This window comes from Rhinoraja longicauda, unplaced genomic scaffold, assembly GCF_053455715.1.
Source record: "Rhinoraja longicauda isolate Sanriku21f unplaced genomic scaffold, sRhiLon1.1 Scf001303, whole genome shotgun sequence".
NCBI classification, from domain to species: domain Eukaryota; kingdom Metazoa; phylum Chordata; class Chondrichthyes; order Rajiformes; family Arhynchobatidae; genus Rhinoraja; species Rhinoraja longicauda.
Genome location: NW_027602518.1, coordinates 14,104 through 32,298, shown reverse-complemented (window position 1 = coordinate 32,298; position 18,195 = coordinate 14,104). Strand labels below are relative to the sequence as shown.

General features: G+C 57.0%; 1 protein-coding gene across 1 annotated transcript; it reads right to left on the bottom strand.

Moving 5' to 3' along the window:
- Positions 1-1,289: 1,289 nt before the first annotated feature.
- LOC144591642 (N(6)-adenine-specific methyltransferase METTL4-like) lies at positions 1,290-2,881 on the bottom strand. Its single transcript, XM_078395691.1, has one exon. It carries the CDS (start codon positions 2,664-2,666, stop codon positions 1,374-1,376), a length of 1,293 nt encoding a protein of 430 aa, XP_078251817.1. The 5' UTR covers positions 2,667-2,881; the 3' UTR covers positions 1,290-1,373.
- Positions 2,882-18,195: the final 15,314 nt, after the last annotated feature.

Below are 18,195 nucleotides of genomic sequence, written 5' to 3'. Positions count from 1 at the left end.
TCTGAGGTGACGTATCCTTGTGGAGGTCTCCAGCAGAATAGATGTTTCAAATTCAGAAACTTAACGAGCAAACCGTACCCTCTTGTCGTAAAATGGTTGAATGTGCCAACAATTACTTTCACTTCAGGATGAGGTGCTGAAATCAGGGATGTGGTTCAGAACTAGACTGATTCAAAGTTGCCCTTTGAATGAAAAAGCAGCATCACAGCTCTAGGTGACCACAAATGTTTCAGGGTCCAGAGAGGAAGACTGTGTATAGAGAGCCCTGCTTAGATTAAGGCAGTGAATTAGAAAGCATTTTTAGTTACCAGGCAACTGGATTTTGAATTTTTTTTTTTTTTTTGCCACTTGACTCTTGCCTTGTTCTGGAACTACTACTACTGTTGTGTATCATACTTCCAGAGGAACAGCATGTTTACTTCAAGAGCGAAATGTAGTTTGAGATGACTCAAATGCAGTATGTTAGTAGATAATGCACTGGTTTTATCATGTGATTGTTTTTCAGGAGATAGCTAATTGTAAAACGTAGCTTTAACATGAAGAAAGATTTTACAAACAAAAATTGCTTAATCACTGGTTTGTGCAAGGGGGGAGAGGCTTCCGAATTTTTCATGAGGTTAGGAATGCAAACTCCTACTCCTATGCAGAAATATTCTGACCACAACTTGCTGGTGTCTGTTGTGACACTATAGGTGGTACTCGTAATTTTCCAACTCTCAGGACCCAAGCCTGTAATGTGGGTCAACTCTGGTGCAGTACTAAAGAGGCGTAGTCGTCTTTTCAATTGAAACATGAAATGAAATTTGGGTCAAGTTAGTTGTAGCAGTTTGGGAATTATTAAATGTATGATGATAGATAACCATGGCAAACGTTTATGTGTTTCATAATTCTTAATATTGATAAAAATGAACAATACCTAGTGAAAAATAAAGGGATCTAAGACATTGTGGGTTGAATGAGCTGTTCTTGTGCTGTACAGTTCATGTTCTATGTTTGAAAATCTTGTCAGGGACAGCTCTTTAATAAATGGATGGCATTATTTTGGATATCAAGCGTCCCAGTACAACTCATTCAAACACTAATCTTTCCTACATTGTTATACATGGGATCTTGCTGTGCACACAGGGAGCCATGTTCTCCACATTGTGACAGTAATTACGAAAATATTTTGATAGTGCTATATTGAGTTGCTGAAAATCTAAGTGACTCTTTAATCGAAAATTGGGTCATCAATTTCACTCCCTAAAAAAGCTTAAGAGAAAGGAACACACAAATTTTTAAAAGCATCTAATTTATTACACCTGTAATCGTTGACCCTCAAGCTGTGAATGTCCAAAGGGCCTTTTCCCCCAGAGTGTGTAGTACCAACACATTTATTGCTCCACGAATGATTGCTGAGGGAGTGATGGGTCAGATGGTTGGTGTGTATGTGAATAGCAACAGCTTTGCTCTCCTTGCTCTGGGCCGAGCTGCTGGAAATAGCTGAGGTGTTGGAATCGTAACACCTCGTTGCCCCAGCTGGTCCACCCAGGCTGCAGGTTACGAGCAAACAGTTCCAGGCACTCTGGGTGAGGTCCGGTCAGTCCTTTCAGCACCTCCCCCAGTGGGGGTTTGTGAGAGTGAAGCCGACAAGGCACGCTGACAATAAGCTTGCGGTCTGGCACCGTGACGTTCTCAGTGATGACAGCTTCTCCACCTTGCTGTGCTGAACTGCCCATGTAACGGCCCAAGACCAGGATCTCATAGGGCTTCTTGTGAATGGAGTCCAAGGGCACCACAAAGTCCCCGTGTCGGGTCACCTTCACCCAGTGCCACTCGGCGACCACGTTTACCGACCAGCTGGGGTACAGATCCTCCTTGACGAAGTGTAGGTGCTTCTGCCGATTGGTGACCCAGCACACCACCAGGCAGCCGGGGGCAGAGAGGAGCGGCACAGGGAGCTGGCGGATCTGCCAGGGAAAGAGGTGGCTGTAGCCTTTGCTCCTCTTCACAGACTTGTTCTCCCAAGGAGGGTCCAAAGTGATTACGTCGTACTTCTTGTAGCCCAGGAGCAGCTGCACACGGGAGATGTCTGACAGCAGGAAGGAGCATTGAGGTGGCAACAGATAGTGGTGACCCATCAGTCTCACGAGCCGGGCACAGCCTGTGCTGTTTTCTGTCAGACGGCCCAGGAGCTCCAGCACGGCTTCTGACTCATCGGTGATCACCTGCACTTGCTGTTGGGCTTCCTCTGATAGATGCTTTGCCATGGAGCAGAGCTCTATTAGCATAGAATTGGCAAGAACCACAGCTATCTCTTGCCCACTGCCACCCTCCCTCCCAGTCTCCTGGGCTTCCATATGCTCCACCAGCTTTCTGGCACCATCCTGAATTGCCAGGCTGACCTTTGCGTGGTACTCCAGAGCCTCCACCTCTCCCTGGTTCAGTTCCCGCTCCTTCCTCTTGCGCTTCCTACCTTTCAGCCCCCTGTCACTGGCAGCAGATCCTTGGCTCGGAGTCCCAGGTTCAGCAATGTGCGGTTTCTCCACATCGAAATATTCTGCCCTGAAAACGTACCTGTGACACCGTGCGTCAGGAGGAGTGTTGTGGCAGCATCTATACCACTGGTTGATGTAAGACTGATGATCCACGAGCCATCCCACTGGGTCACTTCTGACCACAGACATCTCCTGATGTTCAGCACGAGGGTGCTGAGCTAGGCCAACCACCCTCCTTGGCTAATCCCTTCCTCACATAAATTGCCCTCCCCACTCTTCTCTGCCCACCTGTTTGACTCACTCCCTTCCCGGGAACATCTTCTCCCCCTTCATTCTGTGAGCTTGTTCCTTCCACTCAAAGTGCACACTGCTGCTGTTAGCATAGCGATAGTGGCAATGCAAAACTTCGGTAATCCAGGGTGGAAAGGAGGAAATCTGTGGATGTAAACCAAAATAAAACCTTAGCTTTTAATTCTATGGTAAGCAATTATGAATTGAAGAATGAATCGTATAAACTGAAATTTAAAATGGACATATAAATAGTTGGTGCTGCACTATGGATATCAGTACACTCTGAGGATGTAGTCTCCAATCTGATTTAAGACTATCATCTCGCCTTTGAGATGATATAGTAATCTGTGACAGTGTGGAACATTCAGTCCCCAGTAACGGTCTTCCTTGTGGAATTTTTTTTGTTCTTTTATAGAGCTTTTCAAGGCTGTTTGCGCTTCAGTTCTTCATCAAGCACAGATAACCAGAGCTGGGCTCCATCACAGACCCCACCTCTCATCCCTGTGCATTACAGCAGGTGAAGGGCAATAACATCAGAGGTGGCAGTCTTCAGAGGGAATATTTTACTGTACCATCTGTCTGTAAATAATTAAATCCCCCCCCCCACCACCACCATTTGCAGGAAGGACAGATAAGTTCCTGGCGTCTTACTTAATATTTCTCTTGCATACTACACCATTAGAAAGAATAGATTATCTGAGCATGTCCATATTTATAGTGGGCTCTGCAAATTGGCAGCCATACCTTTTAACATGGCAGCTTAGAAAGCACTGGTTGTAAACTCGGTTAAGATATTGTAGAGTTGTGCAGAAATGCAAGTTCTTTATACACTTTCGAATCATCAAGGTTGTAATTTTAAAAATGATAATTGCTTCAAGGGTGGTGAATCCTTTGGTCTCCCTCTCAAGAATGTTAAGAGTAAGGTTGAAATGAAAGGTTTGAGGTGAAAAGTGGGAATAGATGAGGAATACAGTGAAGCAGCGTTGAGAACCCCATGGCTTATCCTGATAGGATTCTTTTAATTACAGCCTCGGAATAGGAGGCCACTGTTTGGTCTGAAGAGGCCAATGTGAAGCGTTGATTGTTTCTCCTACCAAAGATGTGCCCTGACCTGCTGAGTATTTGCAGCACATTCTGCTTTTGTTTCAGATGTAGAGATGTTTCCGCCAGCTGGTGTGACCAAAGCTTGTGGAAGATGATGGGGAAAGGGGATGGGTTACAATCTTAATACAAGGGTCAGCCAATCATCACACGAATGTGAAGCAACTTCAGAAGAATTGGGTGCTGAATCTTTGCAATTATTTATCCAAGAAGGGACTCAGTTGCTGAATTTATTCAAGACTGATCAAATACCTTTTTAGATGTTAATGGAATCATGGGGTTAGTGTGGGAAGAGGGAGCAACAGTAACATATTTGCCATGATCATATTGAATGGTTGGGCAGATGGGAAGGATTCAGTAATCTCCTTCAGCTTCTATTTTCTTTTAGTAAATATTATGTTATTTATGGGAAAATCAGATCTAATGGGTGAATTAAACGCATAAATGTTCTCACCTAAACTGTGTTCCTCCCTCCTGATCAGTTTTGATATCTCCATTGGACTTGGTGGAGGAAAGATGGCAAGGATGGAGATGCATTGTAACATCAAAAGTTATTTTGTGCAGTCTCATTGGATCCATAAAGAGCATTCAATTCTCTAATGTCAAATATCACCGGACTTGTCAGCTCTGGCCATGAGTTAGTTCACTTGTAAATTCTGGAATTGCGTCAGCCTCTTTTTATATACATATATATATATATATATATATATAAAGAGGCTGACACAATTCCAGAATTTTATATATATTGTAAAGATGAATAGTTTTATCGTATCGTAACATCACAAATAAGTTTCCCATGTGCTATCTGATAGCAGGAATCAGCCAGAGCAATCCCTGGTAATTTTTCACCCTTCACAAACCTCCCCAGGTCAATGTCGAAAACACATTTGTATGTTGTACTTTTGATTTATACTGAAGACAGGAAGCTGTCGGAACCTACCTAGGTTTTTACTTCACCAATGAAAGATCTACAATTCCAAATGTACCTTGACTGTAGCAATAAATGTAAATTTCTTTTTGGAATTTTTCAGACTTGCTTTCTGTTAATTTAACATTCATTGCAACATTTCATAAAAATAAGTTTAAAAAATAAATTTAATGTAATTGCAAATATATTTGAAAAAAGAGACTCCCTTGCAAAGTGAGAAACAAGGCAATCAATTTATGCTCGCAAACTTCTGGAAAGTATCAACAGGTCACTTCTGTGATGATGCTTTAGGGATATATGGAATTGTGTCAGCCTCTTTTTATGTGTATACTAGACCGAGTGGGCCCGTTGGGCCCGTCCTCGTAGGGTTTCCATTGTAACCGGGAGGGGAGGAAAGGGGGAGGGTTGGGGGAGGGAAGGGGGAGGGAGGAGGGGAGGGAGGGGGGAGGGGAGGGGGGAGGGAGAGGGGGAGGGAGGGGGTTAGGGGGAGGGAGGGGGGAGAGGGGGGGATGGGAGGGGGGAGGGGAGGGAAGGGAGGAGGGAAGGGGGGAGGGAGAGGGGAGGGAGGTGGGTAGGGGGGAGGGAGGGAGGGGGACCTCCCCTTTTCCCAGTACCCCTCTTTCCCCGTTGGGCCCGTCCTCGTAGGGTTTCCATTGTAACCGGGAGGAGGGGAGGGCGGGAAGGGGGAGGGAGGGAGGAGGGAGGTGTGGAAGGAGGAGGGGAGGGGAGGGAGGGGGGAGGGTAGGGAGGGGGGTAGGGGGGAGGGAGAGGGGGGAGGGGGAAGGGGGGAGGGAGGGGGACCTCCCCTTTTCCCAGTACTCCTCTTTCCCCGTTGGGCCCGTCCTCATAGGGTTTCAAGGAGGGGGAGAGGGATGGAAGGGTGGAGGGAGGGGGGGGAGGGATTGGGGAGGGAGGGATGGAGGGAAGGAGGGAGGGGGGAGTTAGGGGGGAGGGAGTTGGGGAGGGAGGGGGAGGAGGGGGGGAGGGAGTGGGGATGGAGGTGGGAAGGAGGGGGGATGAAGGGGTTGAGGGGGGAAGGGGGACCTCCCCTTTTCCCAGTACCCCTCTTTCCCCGTTGGGCCCGTCCTCATAGGGTTTCCATTGTAACCGGGAGGGGGGGAGGGAGGGAGGAGGGAGGTGTGGAGGGAGGAGGGGAGGGGGAGGGAGGGGGGGAGGGGAGGGGGGAAGGGGAGGGGGGAAGGGGGTAGGGGGGAGGGGAGGGAGGGGGATCTCCCCTTTTCCCAGTACCCCTCTTTCCCCGTTGGGCCCGTCCTCATAGGGTTTCCATTGTAACCGGGAGGGGGGGAGGGAGGGAGGAGGGAGGTGTGGAGGGAGGAGGGGAGGGGGAGGGAGGGGGGGAGGGGAGGGGGGAAGGGGAGGGGGGAAGGGGGTAGGGGGGAGGGGAGGGAGGGGGATCTCCTCTTTTCCCTGTACCCCTCTTTCCCCGTTGGGCCCGTCCCCGTAGGGTTTCCATTGTAACCGGGAGGGGGGGAGGGAGGGTGGAAGGAGGGGGGAGGGGGAGAGGGATGGAAGGGTGGAGGGAGGGATTGGGGGAGGGTGGGATGGAGGGAAGGAGGGAGGGGGGAGTTAGGGGCTGAGTGGTGATGGAGGTTGGGATTGAGGGGGGAGAGAGTGGGGATAGAGGTGGGAAGGAGGGGGGAGGAAGAGGTTGAGGGGGAAGTGGGACCTCCCCTTTTCCCAGTACCCCTCTTTCCCCCACCACCAAGCCCCCACCGCAACGACCCCTGTTGTCCCCCTCCCCAGTCCCCATTCTCAGACCCCCCCCCCATTCTCTTGGAATAAAAAAAAATACTTAAAAAAAAATAAGTGCTTTTTAATTGCTTGTTTTGAAACATTCGCGGTTAAGTGCTCTTTAAAAAAACATTCGCGGTTAAGTGCTGGTTTTGAAACATTCGCGGCTACTTAGTGCTTCTGTCAGTTGCTTTTCGAAACAATGTTGCAACCATCTCACACAAGCATTGGGAGGATGGGAGGGAAGGGGAGGGAGGGAGGAGGGAGGTGTGGAGGGAGGAGGGGAGGGAGGGGGGAAGGGGAGGGGGGGAAGGGGGCGGGAGAGGGGACGGAGGGGGGATGGGATGGGGAAGGGGGGAGGGAGGGGGACCTCCCCTTTTCCCAGTACCCCTCTTTCCCCGTTGGGCCCGTCCTCGTAGGGTTTCCATTGTAACCGGGAGGAGGGGAGGGAGGGAAGGGGGAGGGAGGGAGGAGGGAGGTGTGGAGGGAGGGGAGGGGGAGGGAGGGGGAGGGGAGGGGGAAGGGGGTGAGGGGGAGGGAGAGGGGGAGGGAGGGGGGAGGGAGGGGGGAAGGGGGGTGAGGGGGAGGGAGAGGGGTAGGGGGGAGGGGAGGGGAAGGGGGGAGGGAGAGGGGTAGGGGAGGGGAAGTGGGGAGGGAAAGGGGTAGGGGGGGAGGGGAGGGGAAGGGGAGGGAGGGGGACCTCCCCTTTTCCCAGTACCCCTCTTTCTCCGTTGGGCCCATCCTCGTAGGGTTTCCATTGTAACCGGGAGGAGGGGAGGGAGGGAAGGGGGAGGGAGGGAGGTGTGGAGGGTGGAGGGGGAGGGGGAGGGAGGGGGGAGGGGAGGGGGGAAGGGGGGGAGGGAGGGGGGGTGGAGGTGGGAAGGAGTGGGGAGGAAGGGGTTGAGGGGGGAAGGGGGGGGAGGGAGGGAATAGGGGCCCCATGCTGATCTGTGTATGTTAAGTGACTCGCACAACTTTAAAAAACTGGCAGTTGCTTTTCGCAACAATGTTGCAACATCTCACACAAGCATTGTGACGTCACAAGCTGAAGACCTTGAAAAAAAAGGTCAGAAAAAAAATCATGTAAATTTAAAGTAGTAAACACCCAATAGCAGCCGCTTGTCCATCGCGAGCTGATCTCCCATTGGTGCACGGGTGCCATTGTGACATCACGCGCTGAAGCCCTTTCAAGAAAAGGGTTAGAAATGAGAGATTTTAACTTTAATATCTCTCTAGCTTTAAAAAGGTAGCTTCAATTTGAACGAAAGTACTTACAATAGTTGCCCATGTTAATGGTGAATATGGCGGTACAAAAATCGTAGCGCTTTGGTGTAACTTCAGGGAGGAGTAGGGTTTGTAAGTTATGGACAGAAATCTTCGGAATCTTCCGTATATACATACGGAATCTTCCGTATATACATACGGAATGTTGGACCGCAGAGTTTTAGTAGTATACTAGACCGAGTGGGCCCGTTGGGCCCGTCCTCGTAGGGTTTCCATTGTAACCGGGAGGATGGGAGGGAGGGAAGTGGGAGGGAGGGGGGGAGGGGAGGGTGGAGTGGAGGGGGGAGGGGAGGGGGAAGGAGGGGAGGGGGATGGGGAGGGAGAGGGGAGGGAGGGGGGTGGGGGGAGGGTCTATTTTACTTTAAAATAAACAGCGTTCTTTGTTGAAAAGGAAATAAACTTATCTATAGAGCATCAGCTTTTTTAAAATAAATAAAATCAAACTTAATGAAAATCACATTCCTCATTTTAAATAAATGTCTTTGTTATAAATGAAATCAAACAGCGGGAGAGGCGACGGCGACTACACCTCCCGGCGGTCAGCGCTGCTGGGACGGGAGGGAGGGAGGGATGAGGGAGGGAGGAGAGTGGGGAGGGAGGGGTACCTCCCCTTTTCCCAGTACTCTTCTTTCCCAAACCACCAAGCCCCCTGTTGTCCCCCTCCCCAGTCCCCATTCTCAGACCCCCCCATTCTCTCTCCCCCAGATACACTCTTACTCTCCCCCCCCTTTCCCCAGCACACCCCTTTCCCCGTTGGGCCCGTCCTCGTAGGGTTTCCATTGTAACCGTGAGGCAGGGAGGGAGGGGGGAGGGAGGGAAGAGGGAGGTGTGGAGGGAGGAGGGGAGGGGGAGGGAGGGGGAGGGGGGAAGGGGGGGAGGTGGAGGGAGGGGGGAGGGGTGGGGGGAAGGGGTGAGGGAGGGAGGGGGACCTCCCCTTTTCCCAGTACCCCTCTTTCCCCGTTGTGCCCGTCCTCGTAAGGTTTCCATTGTAACCGGGAGGGGAGTGGGGGGGAGGGAAGGGAGGAGGGAGGTGTGGAGGGGGGAGGGGAGGGGGAGGGGGGAAGGGGCAAGGGGGAGGGAGAGGGGAGGGAGAGGGGAGGGAGGGGGGAGGGAGGGGGGAGGGAGGGGGACCACCCGTTTTCCCAGTACCCCTCTTTCCCCGTTGGGCCCGTCGTCGTAGGGTTTCCATTGTAACCGGGAGGAGGGGAGGTAGGGAAGGGGGAGGGAGGGAGGAGGGAGGTGTGGAGGGAGGAGGGGAGGGGGAGGGAGGAGGGGAGGGGGAGGGAGGGGGAAGGGGGAGGAGGGAGAGGGGAGGGAGGGGGGTAGGGGGGAGGGAGGAGGGAGGTGTGGAGGGAGGAGGGGAGGGGGAGGGAGGGGGGAGGGGAGGGGGGAGGGGAGGGGGGAGGGAGAGGGGGAGGGGGAGGGAGGGAGCGTGTAAGGGGGAGGGAGGGGGACCTCCCCTTTTCCCAGTACCCCTCTTTCCCCGTTGGGCCCGTCCTCGTAGGGTTTCCATTGTAACCGGGAGGAGGGGAGGGAGGGAAGGGGAGGGAGGGAGGAGGGAGGTGTGGAGGGAGGAGGGGAGGGGAGGGAGGGGGTAGGGGGGAGGGGGAGGGAGGGGGGAGGGAAGGGGGAAGGGAGGGGGACCTCCCCTTTTCCCAGTACCCCTCTTTCCCCAATGGGCCCGTCCTCGTAGGGTTTCAATTGTAACCGGGAGGGGGGAGGGAGGGTGGAAGGAGGGGGGAGAGGGATGGAAGGGTGGAGGGAGGGGGGAGGGATTGGGGAGGGAGGGATGGAGGGAAGGAGGGAGGGGGGGAGTTAGGGGGAGGGGGGAGGGTGTTGGGGAGGGAGAGGGAGGAGGGGGGAGGGAGTGCGGATGGAGGTGGGAAGGAAGGGGTTGAGGGGGGAAGGGGGACCTCCCCTTTTCCCAGTACCCCTCTTTCCCCGTTGGGCCCGTCCCCGTAGGGTTTCCATTGTAACCGGGAGGGGGGAGGGAGGGTGGAAGGAGGGGGGAGGGGGAGAGGGATGGAAGGGTGGAGGGAGTTGGGAGGGAGTGGGGGAGGGTGGGATGGAGGGAAGGAGGGAGGGGGGGAGTTAGGGGCTGAGTGGTGATGGAGGTTGGGATTGAGGGGGAGGGAGGGGGGGAGGGAGTGGGGATGGAGGTGGGAAGGAGGGGGGAGGAAGGGGTTGAGAGGTGAAGTGGGACCTCCCCTTTTCCCAGTACCCCTCTTTCCCCGTTGGGCCCGTCCTCGTAGGGTTTCCATTGTAACCGGGAGGAGGGGAGGGAGGGAGGAGGGAGGTGTGGAGGGAGGAGGGGAGGGGGGAAGGGGGAGGGAGAGGGTTAGGGGGGAGGGGGAGGGGGGAGGGGAGGGGAGGGAGGGGGACCTCCCCTTTTCCCAGTACCCCTCTTTCCCCGTTGGGCCCGTCCCCGTAGGGTTTCCATTGTAACCGGGAGGGGGGAGGGAGGGTGGAAGGAGGGGGGAGGGGGAGAGGGATGGAAGGGTGGAGGGAGTTGGGAGGGAGTGGGGGAGGGTGGGATGGAGGGAAGGAGGGAGGGGGGGAGTTAGGGGCTGAGTGGTGATGGAGGTTGGGATTGAGGGGGAGGGAGGGGGGGAGGGAGTGGGGATGGAGGTGGGAAGGAGGGGGGAGGAAGGGGTTGAGAGGTGAAGTGGGACCTCCCCTTTTCCCAGTACCCCTCTTTCCCCGTTGGGCCCGTCCTCGTAGGGTTTCCATTGTAACCGGGAGGAGGGGAGGGAGGGAGGAGGGAGGTGTGGAGGGAGGAGGGGAGGGGGGAAGGGGGAGGGAGAGGGTTAGGGGGGAGGGGGAGGGGGGAGGGGAGGGGAGGGAGGGGGACCTCCCCTTTTCCCAGTACCCCTCTTTCCCCGTTGGGCCCGTCCCCGTAGGGTTTCCTTTGTAACCAGAAGGGGGGAGGGAGGGTGGAAGGAGGGGGGAGGGGGAGAGGGATGGAAGGGTGGAGGGAGGGGGGGAGGGATGGAGGGAAGGAGGGAGGGGGGGGAGTTAGGGGAGGAGGGGTGAGGGAGGTGGGGAGGGAGTTGGGGAGGAGGGGGGGAGGGAGTGGGGATGGAGGTGGGAAGGAGGGGGGAGGAAGGGGTTGAGGGGGGAAGGGGGGGGAGGGAGGGAATAGGGGCCCCATGCTGATCTGTGTATGTTAAGTGACTTGCACAACTTTAAAAAACTGGCAGTTGCCTTTCGCAACAATGTTGCAACAATCTCACACAAGCATTGTGACGTCACAAGCTGAAGATGTAAATTTAAAACCGAGCTGATCTCTCATTGGTGCACGGGTGCCATTGTGACATCACGCGCTGAAGCCCCTTCAAGAAAAGGGTTAGAAATGAAAATTAAACTTTAATATCTCTCTAGCTTTAAAAAGGTAGCTTCAATTTGAACGAAAGTACTTACAATAGTTGCCCATGTTAATGGTGAATATGGCGGTACAAAAATCGTAGCGCTTTGGTGTACCGTCAGGGAGGAGTAGGGTTTGTAAGTTATGGACAGAAACTCTTCGGAATCTTTGCGTACATACACATATACATCCATACATACGGAATGTTGGACCGCAGAGTTTTAGTAGTATACTAGACCGAGTGGGCCCGTTGGGCCCGTCCTCGTAGGGTTTCCATTGTAACCGGGAGGGGAGGAAAGGGGGAGGGTTGGGGGAGGGAAGGGGGAGGGAGGAGGGAGGGGAGGGGGGGAGGGGGGAGGGAGAGGGGAGGGAGGGGGGTAGGGGGGAGGGAGGGGGGAATGGGAGGGGGAGGGGGGAAGGGAGGAGGGAAGGGGGGGAGGGAGAGGGGAGGGGGGAGGGAGGGAGGGGGACCTCCCCTTTTCCCAGTACCCCTCTTTCCCCGTTGGGCCCGTCCTCGTAGGGTTTCCATTGTAACCGGGAGGGGAGGGCGGGAAGGGGGAGGGAGGGAGGAGGGAGGTGTGGAGGGAGGAGGGGAGGGGAGGGAGGGGGGAGGGGAGGGAGGGGGGTAGGGGGGAGGGGGAGGGAGAGGGGAGGGGGGAGGGGAGGGGGAAGGGGGGAGGGAGGGGACCTCCCCTTTTCCCAGTACTCCTCTTTCCCCGTTGGGCCCGTCCTCGTAGGGTTTCAATTGTAACCGGGAGGGGGGAGGGAGGGTGGAAGGAGGGGGGAGAGGGATGGAAGGGTGGAGGGAGGGGGGGAGGGATTGGGGAGGGAGGGAAGGAGGGAGGGGGGAGTTAGGGGGGAGGGGGGAGGGAGTTGGGGAGGGAGGGGGAGGAGGGGGGGAGGGAGTGGGGATGGAGGTGGGAAGGAGGGGGGATGAAGGGGTTGAGGGGGAAGGGGGACCTCCCCTTTTCCCAGTACCCCTCTTTCCCCGTTGGGCCTGTCCTCATAGGGTTTCCATTGTAACCGGGAGGGGGGGGGGAGGGAGGAGGGAGGTGTGAAGGGAGGAGGGGAGGGGGAGGGAGGGGGGAGGGGAGGGGGAAGGGGAGGGGGGAAGGGGGTAGGGGGAGGGGAGGGAGGGGGATCTCCCCTTTTCCCAGTACCCCTCTTTCCCCGTTGGGCTCGTCCCCGTAGGGTTTCCATTGTAACCGGGAGGGGGGGAGGGAGGGTGGAAGGAGGTGGGAGGGGGAGAGGGATGGAAGGGTGGAGGGAGGGGGCAGGGAGTGGGGGAGGGTGGGATGGAGGGAAGGAGGGAGGGGGGGAGTTAGGGGCTGTGTGATGATGGAGGTTGGGATTGAGGGGGGAGGGAGGGGGGGAGCGAGTGGGGATGGAGGTGGGAAGGAGGGGGGAGGAAGGGGTTGAGGGGGGAAGTGGAACCTCCCCTTTTCCCAGTACCCCTCTTTCCCCCACCACCAAGCCCCCTCCGCAACGACCCCTGTTGTCCCCCTCCCCAGTCCCCATTCTCAGACCCCCCCCATTCTCTCTCTCCCCCAGACACACTCTCAGTGCTTTTTTCGAAACACTTGCCCCGGTGGCCCACGAGCATAGGGGCCCAATGCTGATTTCTGTATGTTAAGTGACTTGCAATAAAAAAAAATACTTTAAAAAAAGATAAGTGCTTTTTAAGTGCTTGTTTTGAAACATTCGCGGTCACATAGTGCTTCTCACTGCGATCTGTTAGTGGTGCTTTTCGAAACAATGTAGCACCCATCTCAAACAAGCATTGGGAGGATGGGAGGGAGGGAAGGGGAGGGAGGGAGGAGAGAGGTGTGGAGGGAGGGGGGAAGGGGAGGGGGGAACGGGGGAAGGGGGAGGGAGAGGGGAGGGAGGGGGGATGGGATGGGGGAAGGGGGAGGGAGGGGGACCTCCCCTTTTCCCAGTACCCCTCTTTCCCCGTTGGGCCCGTCCTCGTAGGGTTTCCATTGTAACCGGGAGGAGGGGAGGGAGGGAGGAGGGAGGTGTGGAGGGAGGAGGGGAGGGGGGGAGGGGAGGGGGGAAGGGGGAGGGAGAGGGTTAGGGGGGAGGGGGAGGGGGGAAGGGGAGGGAGGGGGACCTCCCCTTTTCCCAGTACCCCTCTTTCCCCGTTGGGCCCGTCCCCGTAGGGTTTCCTTTGTAACCAGAAGGGGGGGAGGGAGGGTGGAAGGAGGGGGGAGGGGGAGAGGGATGGAAGGGTGGAGGGAGGGGGGGGAGGATGGAGGGAAGGAGGGAGGGGGGGGAGTTAGGGGAGGAGGGGTGAGGGAGGTGGGGAGGGAGTTGGGGAGGAGGGGGGAGGGAGTGGGGATGGAGGTGGGAAGGAGTGGGGAGGAAGGGGTTGAGGGGGGAAGGGGGGGAGGGAGGGAATAGGGGCCCCATGCTGACCTGTGTATGTTAAGTGACTTGCACAACTTTAAAAAACTGGCAGTTGCTTTTCGCAACAATGTTGCAACAATCTCACACAAGCATTGTGACGTCACAAGCTGAAGATGTAAATTTAAAACCGAGCTGATCTCTCATTGGTGCACGGGTGCCATTGTGACATCACGCGCTGAAGCCCCTTCAAGAAAAGGGTTAGAAATGAAAATTTAAACTTTAATATCTCTCTAGCTTTAAAAAGGTAGCTTCAATTTGAACGAAAGTACTTACAATAGTTGCCCACGTTAATGGTGAATATGGCGGTACAAAAATCGTAGCGCTTTGGTGTAACTTCAGGGAGGAGTAGGGTTTGTAAGTTATGGACAGAAATTCTTCGGAATCTTCCGTACATACACATATACATACATACATACGGAATGTTGGACCGCAGAGTTTTAGTAGTATATAGACTAGACCGAGTGGGCCCGTTGGGCCCGTCCTCGTAGGGTTTCCATTGTAACCGGGAGGGGAGGAAAGGGGGAGGGTTGGGGGAGGGAAGGGGGAGGGAGGAGGGAGGGGAGGGGGGGAGGGGGGAGGGAGAGGGGAGGGAGGGGGGTAGGGGGGAGGGAGGGGGGAATGGGAGGGGGAGGGGGGAAGGGAGGAGGGAAGGGGGGGAGGGAGAGGGGAGGGGGGAGGGAGGGAGGGGGACCTCCCCTTTTCCCAGTACCCCTCTTTCCCCGTTGGGCCCGTCCTCGTAGGGTTTCCATTGTAACCGGGAGGGGAGGGCGGGAAGGGGGAGGGAGGGAGGAGGGAGGTGTGGAGGGAGGAGGGGAGGGGAGGGAGGGGGGAGGGGAGGGAGGGGGGTAGGGGGGAGGGGGAGGGAGAGGGGAGGGGGGAGGGGAGGGGGAAGGGGGGAGGGAGGGGACCTCCCCTTTTCCCAGTACTCCTCTTTCCCCGTTGGGCCCGTCCTCGTAGGGTTTCAATTGTAACCGGGAGGGGGGAGGGAGGGTGGAAGGAGGGGGGAGAGGGATGGAAGGGTGGAGGGAGGGGGGGAGGGATTGGGGAGGGAGGGAAGGAGGGAGGGGGGAGTTAGGGGGGAGGGGGGAGGGAGTTGGGGAGGGAGGGGGAGGAGGGGGGGAGGGAGTGGGGATGGAGGTGGGAAGGAGGGGGGATGAAGGGGTTGAGGGGGAAGGGGGACCTCCCCTTTTCCCAGTACCCCTCTTTCCCCGTTGGGCCTGTCCTCATAGGGTTTCCATTGTAACCGGGAGGGGGGGGGGAGGGAGGAGGGAGGTGTGAAGGGAGGAGGGGAGGGGGAGGGAGGGGGGAGGGGAGGGGGAAGGGGAGGGGGGAAGGGGGTAGGGGGAGGGGAGGGAGGGGGATCTCCCCTTTTCCCAGTACCCCTCTTTCCCCGTTGGGCTCGTCCCCGTAGGGTTTCCATTGTAACCGGGAGGGGGGGGAGGGAGGGTGGAAGGAGGTGGGAGGGGGAGAGGGATGGAAGGGTGGAGGGAGGGGGCAGGGAGTGGGGGAGGGTGGGATGGAGGGAAGGAGGGAGGGGGGGAGTTAGGGGCTGTGTGATGATGGAGGTTGGGATTGAGGGGGGAGGGAGGGGGGGAGCGAGTGGGGATGGAGGTGGGAAGGAGGGGGGAGGAAGGGGTTGAGGGGGGAAGTGGAACCTCCCCTTTTCCCAGTACCCCTCTTTCCCCCACCACCAAGCCCCCTCCGCAACGACCCCTGTTGTCCCCCTCCCCAGTCGCCATTCTCAGACCCCCCCCATTCTCTCTCTCCCCCAGACACACTCTCAGTGCTTTTTTCGAAACACTTGCCCCGGTGGCCCACGAGCATAGGGGCCCAATGCTGATTTCTGTATGTTAAGTGACTTGCAATAAAAAAAAAATACTTTAAAAAAAGATAAGTGCTTTTTAAGTGCTTGTTTTGAAACATTCGCGGTCACATAGTGCTTCTCACTGCGATCTGTTAGTGGTGCTTTTCGAAACAATGTAGCACCCATCTCAAACAAGCATTGGGAGGATGGGAGGGAGGGAAGGGGAGGGAGGGAGGAGAGAGGTGTGGAGGGAGGGGGGAAGGGGAGGGGGGAACGGGGGAAGGGGAGGGAGAGGGGAGGGAGGGGGGATGGGATGGGGGAAGGGGGAGGGAGGGGGACCTCCCCTTTTCCCAGTACCCCTCTTTCCCCGTTGGGCCCGTCCTCGTAGGGTTTCCATTGTAACCGGGAGGAGGGGAGGGAGGGAGGAGGGAGGTGTGGAGGGAGGAGGGGAGGGGGGGAGGGGAGGGGGGAAGGGGGAGGGAGAGGGTTAGGGGGGAGGGGGAGGGGGGGAAGGGGAGGGAGGGGGACCTCCCCTTTTCCCAGTACCCCTCTTTCCCCGTTGGGCCCGTCCCCGTAGGGTTTCCTTTGTAACCAGAAGGGGGGGAGGGAGGGTGGAAGGAGGGGGGAGGGGGAGAGGGATGGAAGGGTGGAGGGAGGGGGGGGAGGATGGAGGGAAGGAGGGAGGGGGGGGAGTTAGGGGAGGAGGGGTGAGGGAGGTGGGGAGGGAGTTGGGGAGGAGGGGGGAGGGAGTGGGGATGGAGGTGGGAAGGAGTGGGGAGGAAGGGGTTGAGGGGGGAAGGGGGGGGAGGGAGGGAATAGGGGCCCCATGCTGACCTGTGTATGTTAAGTGACTTGCACAACTTTAAAAAACTGGCAGTTGCTTTTCGCAACAATGTTGCAACAATCTCACACAAGCATTGTGACGTCACAAGCTGAAGATGTAAATTTAAAACCGAGCTGATCTCTCATTGGTGCACGGGTGCCATTGTGACATCACGCGCTGAAGCCCCTTCAAGAAAAGGGTTAGAAATGAAAATTTAAACTTTAATATCTCTCTAGCTTTAAAAAGGTAGCTTCAATTTGAACGAAAGTACTTACAATAGTTGCCCACGTTAATGGTGAATATGGCGGTACAAAAATCGTAGCGCTTTGGTGTAACTTCAGGGAGGAGTAGGGTTTGTAAGTTATGGACAGAAATTCTTCGGAATCTTCCGTACATACACATATACATACATACATACGGAATGTTGGACCGCAGAGTTTTAGTAGTATACTAGACCGAGTGGGCCCGTTGGGCCCGTCCTCGTAGGGTTTCCATTGTAACCGGGAGGGGAGGAAAGGGGGAGGGTTAGGGGAGGGAAGGGGGAGGGAGGAGGGGAGGGAGGGGAGGGGGGAGGGGGGAAGGGGGGAGGGAGAGGGGAGGGAGGGGGGGTAGGGGGGAGGGAGGGGGGAGAGGGGGGGATGGGAGGGGGGGAGGGGGGAAGGGAGGAGGGAAGGGGGGAGGGAGAGGGGAGGGAGGTGGGTAGGGGGGAGGGAGGGAGGGGGACCTCCCCTTTTCCCAGTACCCCTCTTTCCCCGTTGGGCCCGTCCTCGTAGGGTTTCCATTGTAACCGGGAGGACGGGAGGGCGGGAAGGGGGAGGGAGGGAGGAGGGAGGTGTGGAGGGAGGAGGGGAGGGGAGGGAGGGGGGAGGGGAGGGAGGGGGGTAGGGGGGAGGGGGAGGGAGAGGGGAGGGGGGAGGGGAGCGGGAAGGGGGGAGGGAGGGGGACCTCCCCTTTTCCCAGTACTCCTCTTTCCCCGTTGGGCCCGTCCTCGTAGGGTTTCCATTGTAACCGGGAGGGGGGAGGGAGGGAGGAGGGAGGTGTGGAGGGAGGAGGGGAGGGTGAGGGAGGGGAGGGGGAGGGGGGAAGAGGGGGTAGGGGGGAGGGGAGGGAGGAGGGGAGGGAGGGGGAACTCCCCTTTTCCCAGTACCCCTCTTTCACCGTTGGGCCCGTCCCCGTAGGGTTTCCATTGTAACCGGGAGGGGGGGAGGGGAGGGTGGAAGGAGGGGGAGAGGGGTGGAAGGGTGGAGGGAGGGGGGGGAGGGAGTGGGGGAGGGTCGGATGGAGGGAAGGAGGGAGGGGTGAGTTAGGGGCTGAGTGGTGATGGAGGTTGGGATTGAGGGGGGAGAGAGTCGGGATGGAGGTGGGAAGGAGGGGGGAGGAAGAGGTTGAGGGGGAAGTGGGACCTCCCCTTTTTCCCAGTACCCCTCTTTCCCCCCACCACCAAGCCCCCACCGCAACGACCCCTGTTGTCCCCCTACCCAGTCCCCATTCTCAGACCCCCCCCCCCCATTCTCTTGGAATAAAAAAAAATACTTTTTTTAAAAAAAGTGCTTTTTAATTGCTTGTTTTGAAACATTCGCGGTTAAGTGCTTTTTAAAAAAACATTCGCGGTTAAGTGCTGGTTTTGAAACATTCGCGGCTACTTAGTGCTTCTGTCAGTTGCTTTTCGAGGGAGGGAGTAGGGAGGTGTGGAGGGGGGAGGGGAGGGGGAGGGGAGGGGGAGGGGAGGGGGGAAGGGAGGAGGGAGAGGGGAGGGAAGGGGGTAGGGGGGAGGGGTAGGGAGGGGGGAGGGGGGAAGGGGAGGGAGGGGGGAAGGGGAGGGGGAGGGAGGGGGGGAGGGAGAAGGGAGGGAGGGGGGAGGGAGGGGAACCTCCCATTTTCCCAGTACCCCTCTTTCACCATTGGGCCCGTCCTCGTAGGGTTTCCATTGTAACCGGGAGGAGGGGAGGGAGGGAAGGGGGAGGG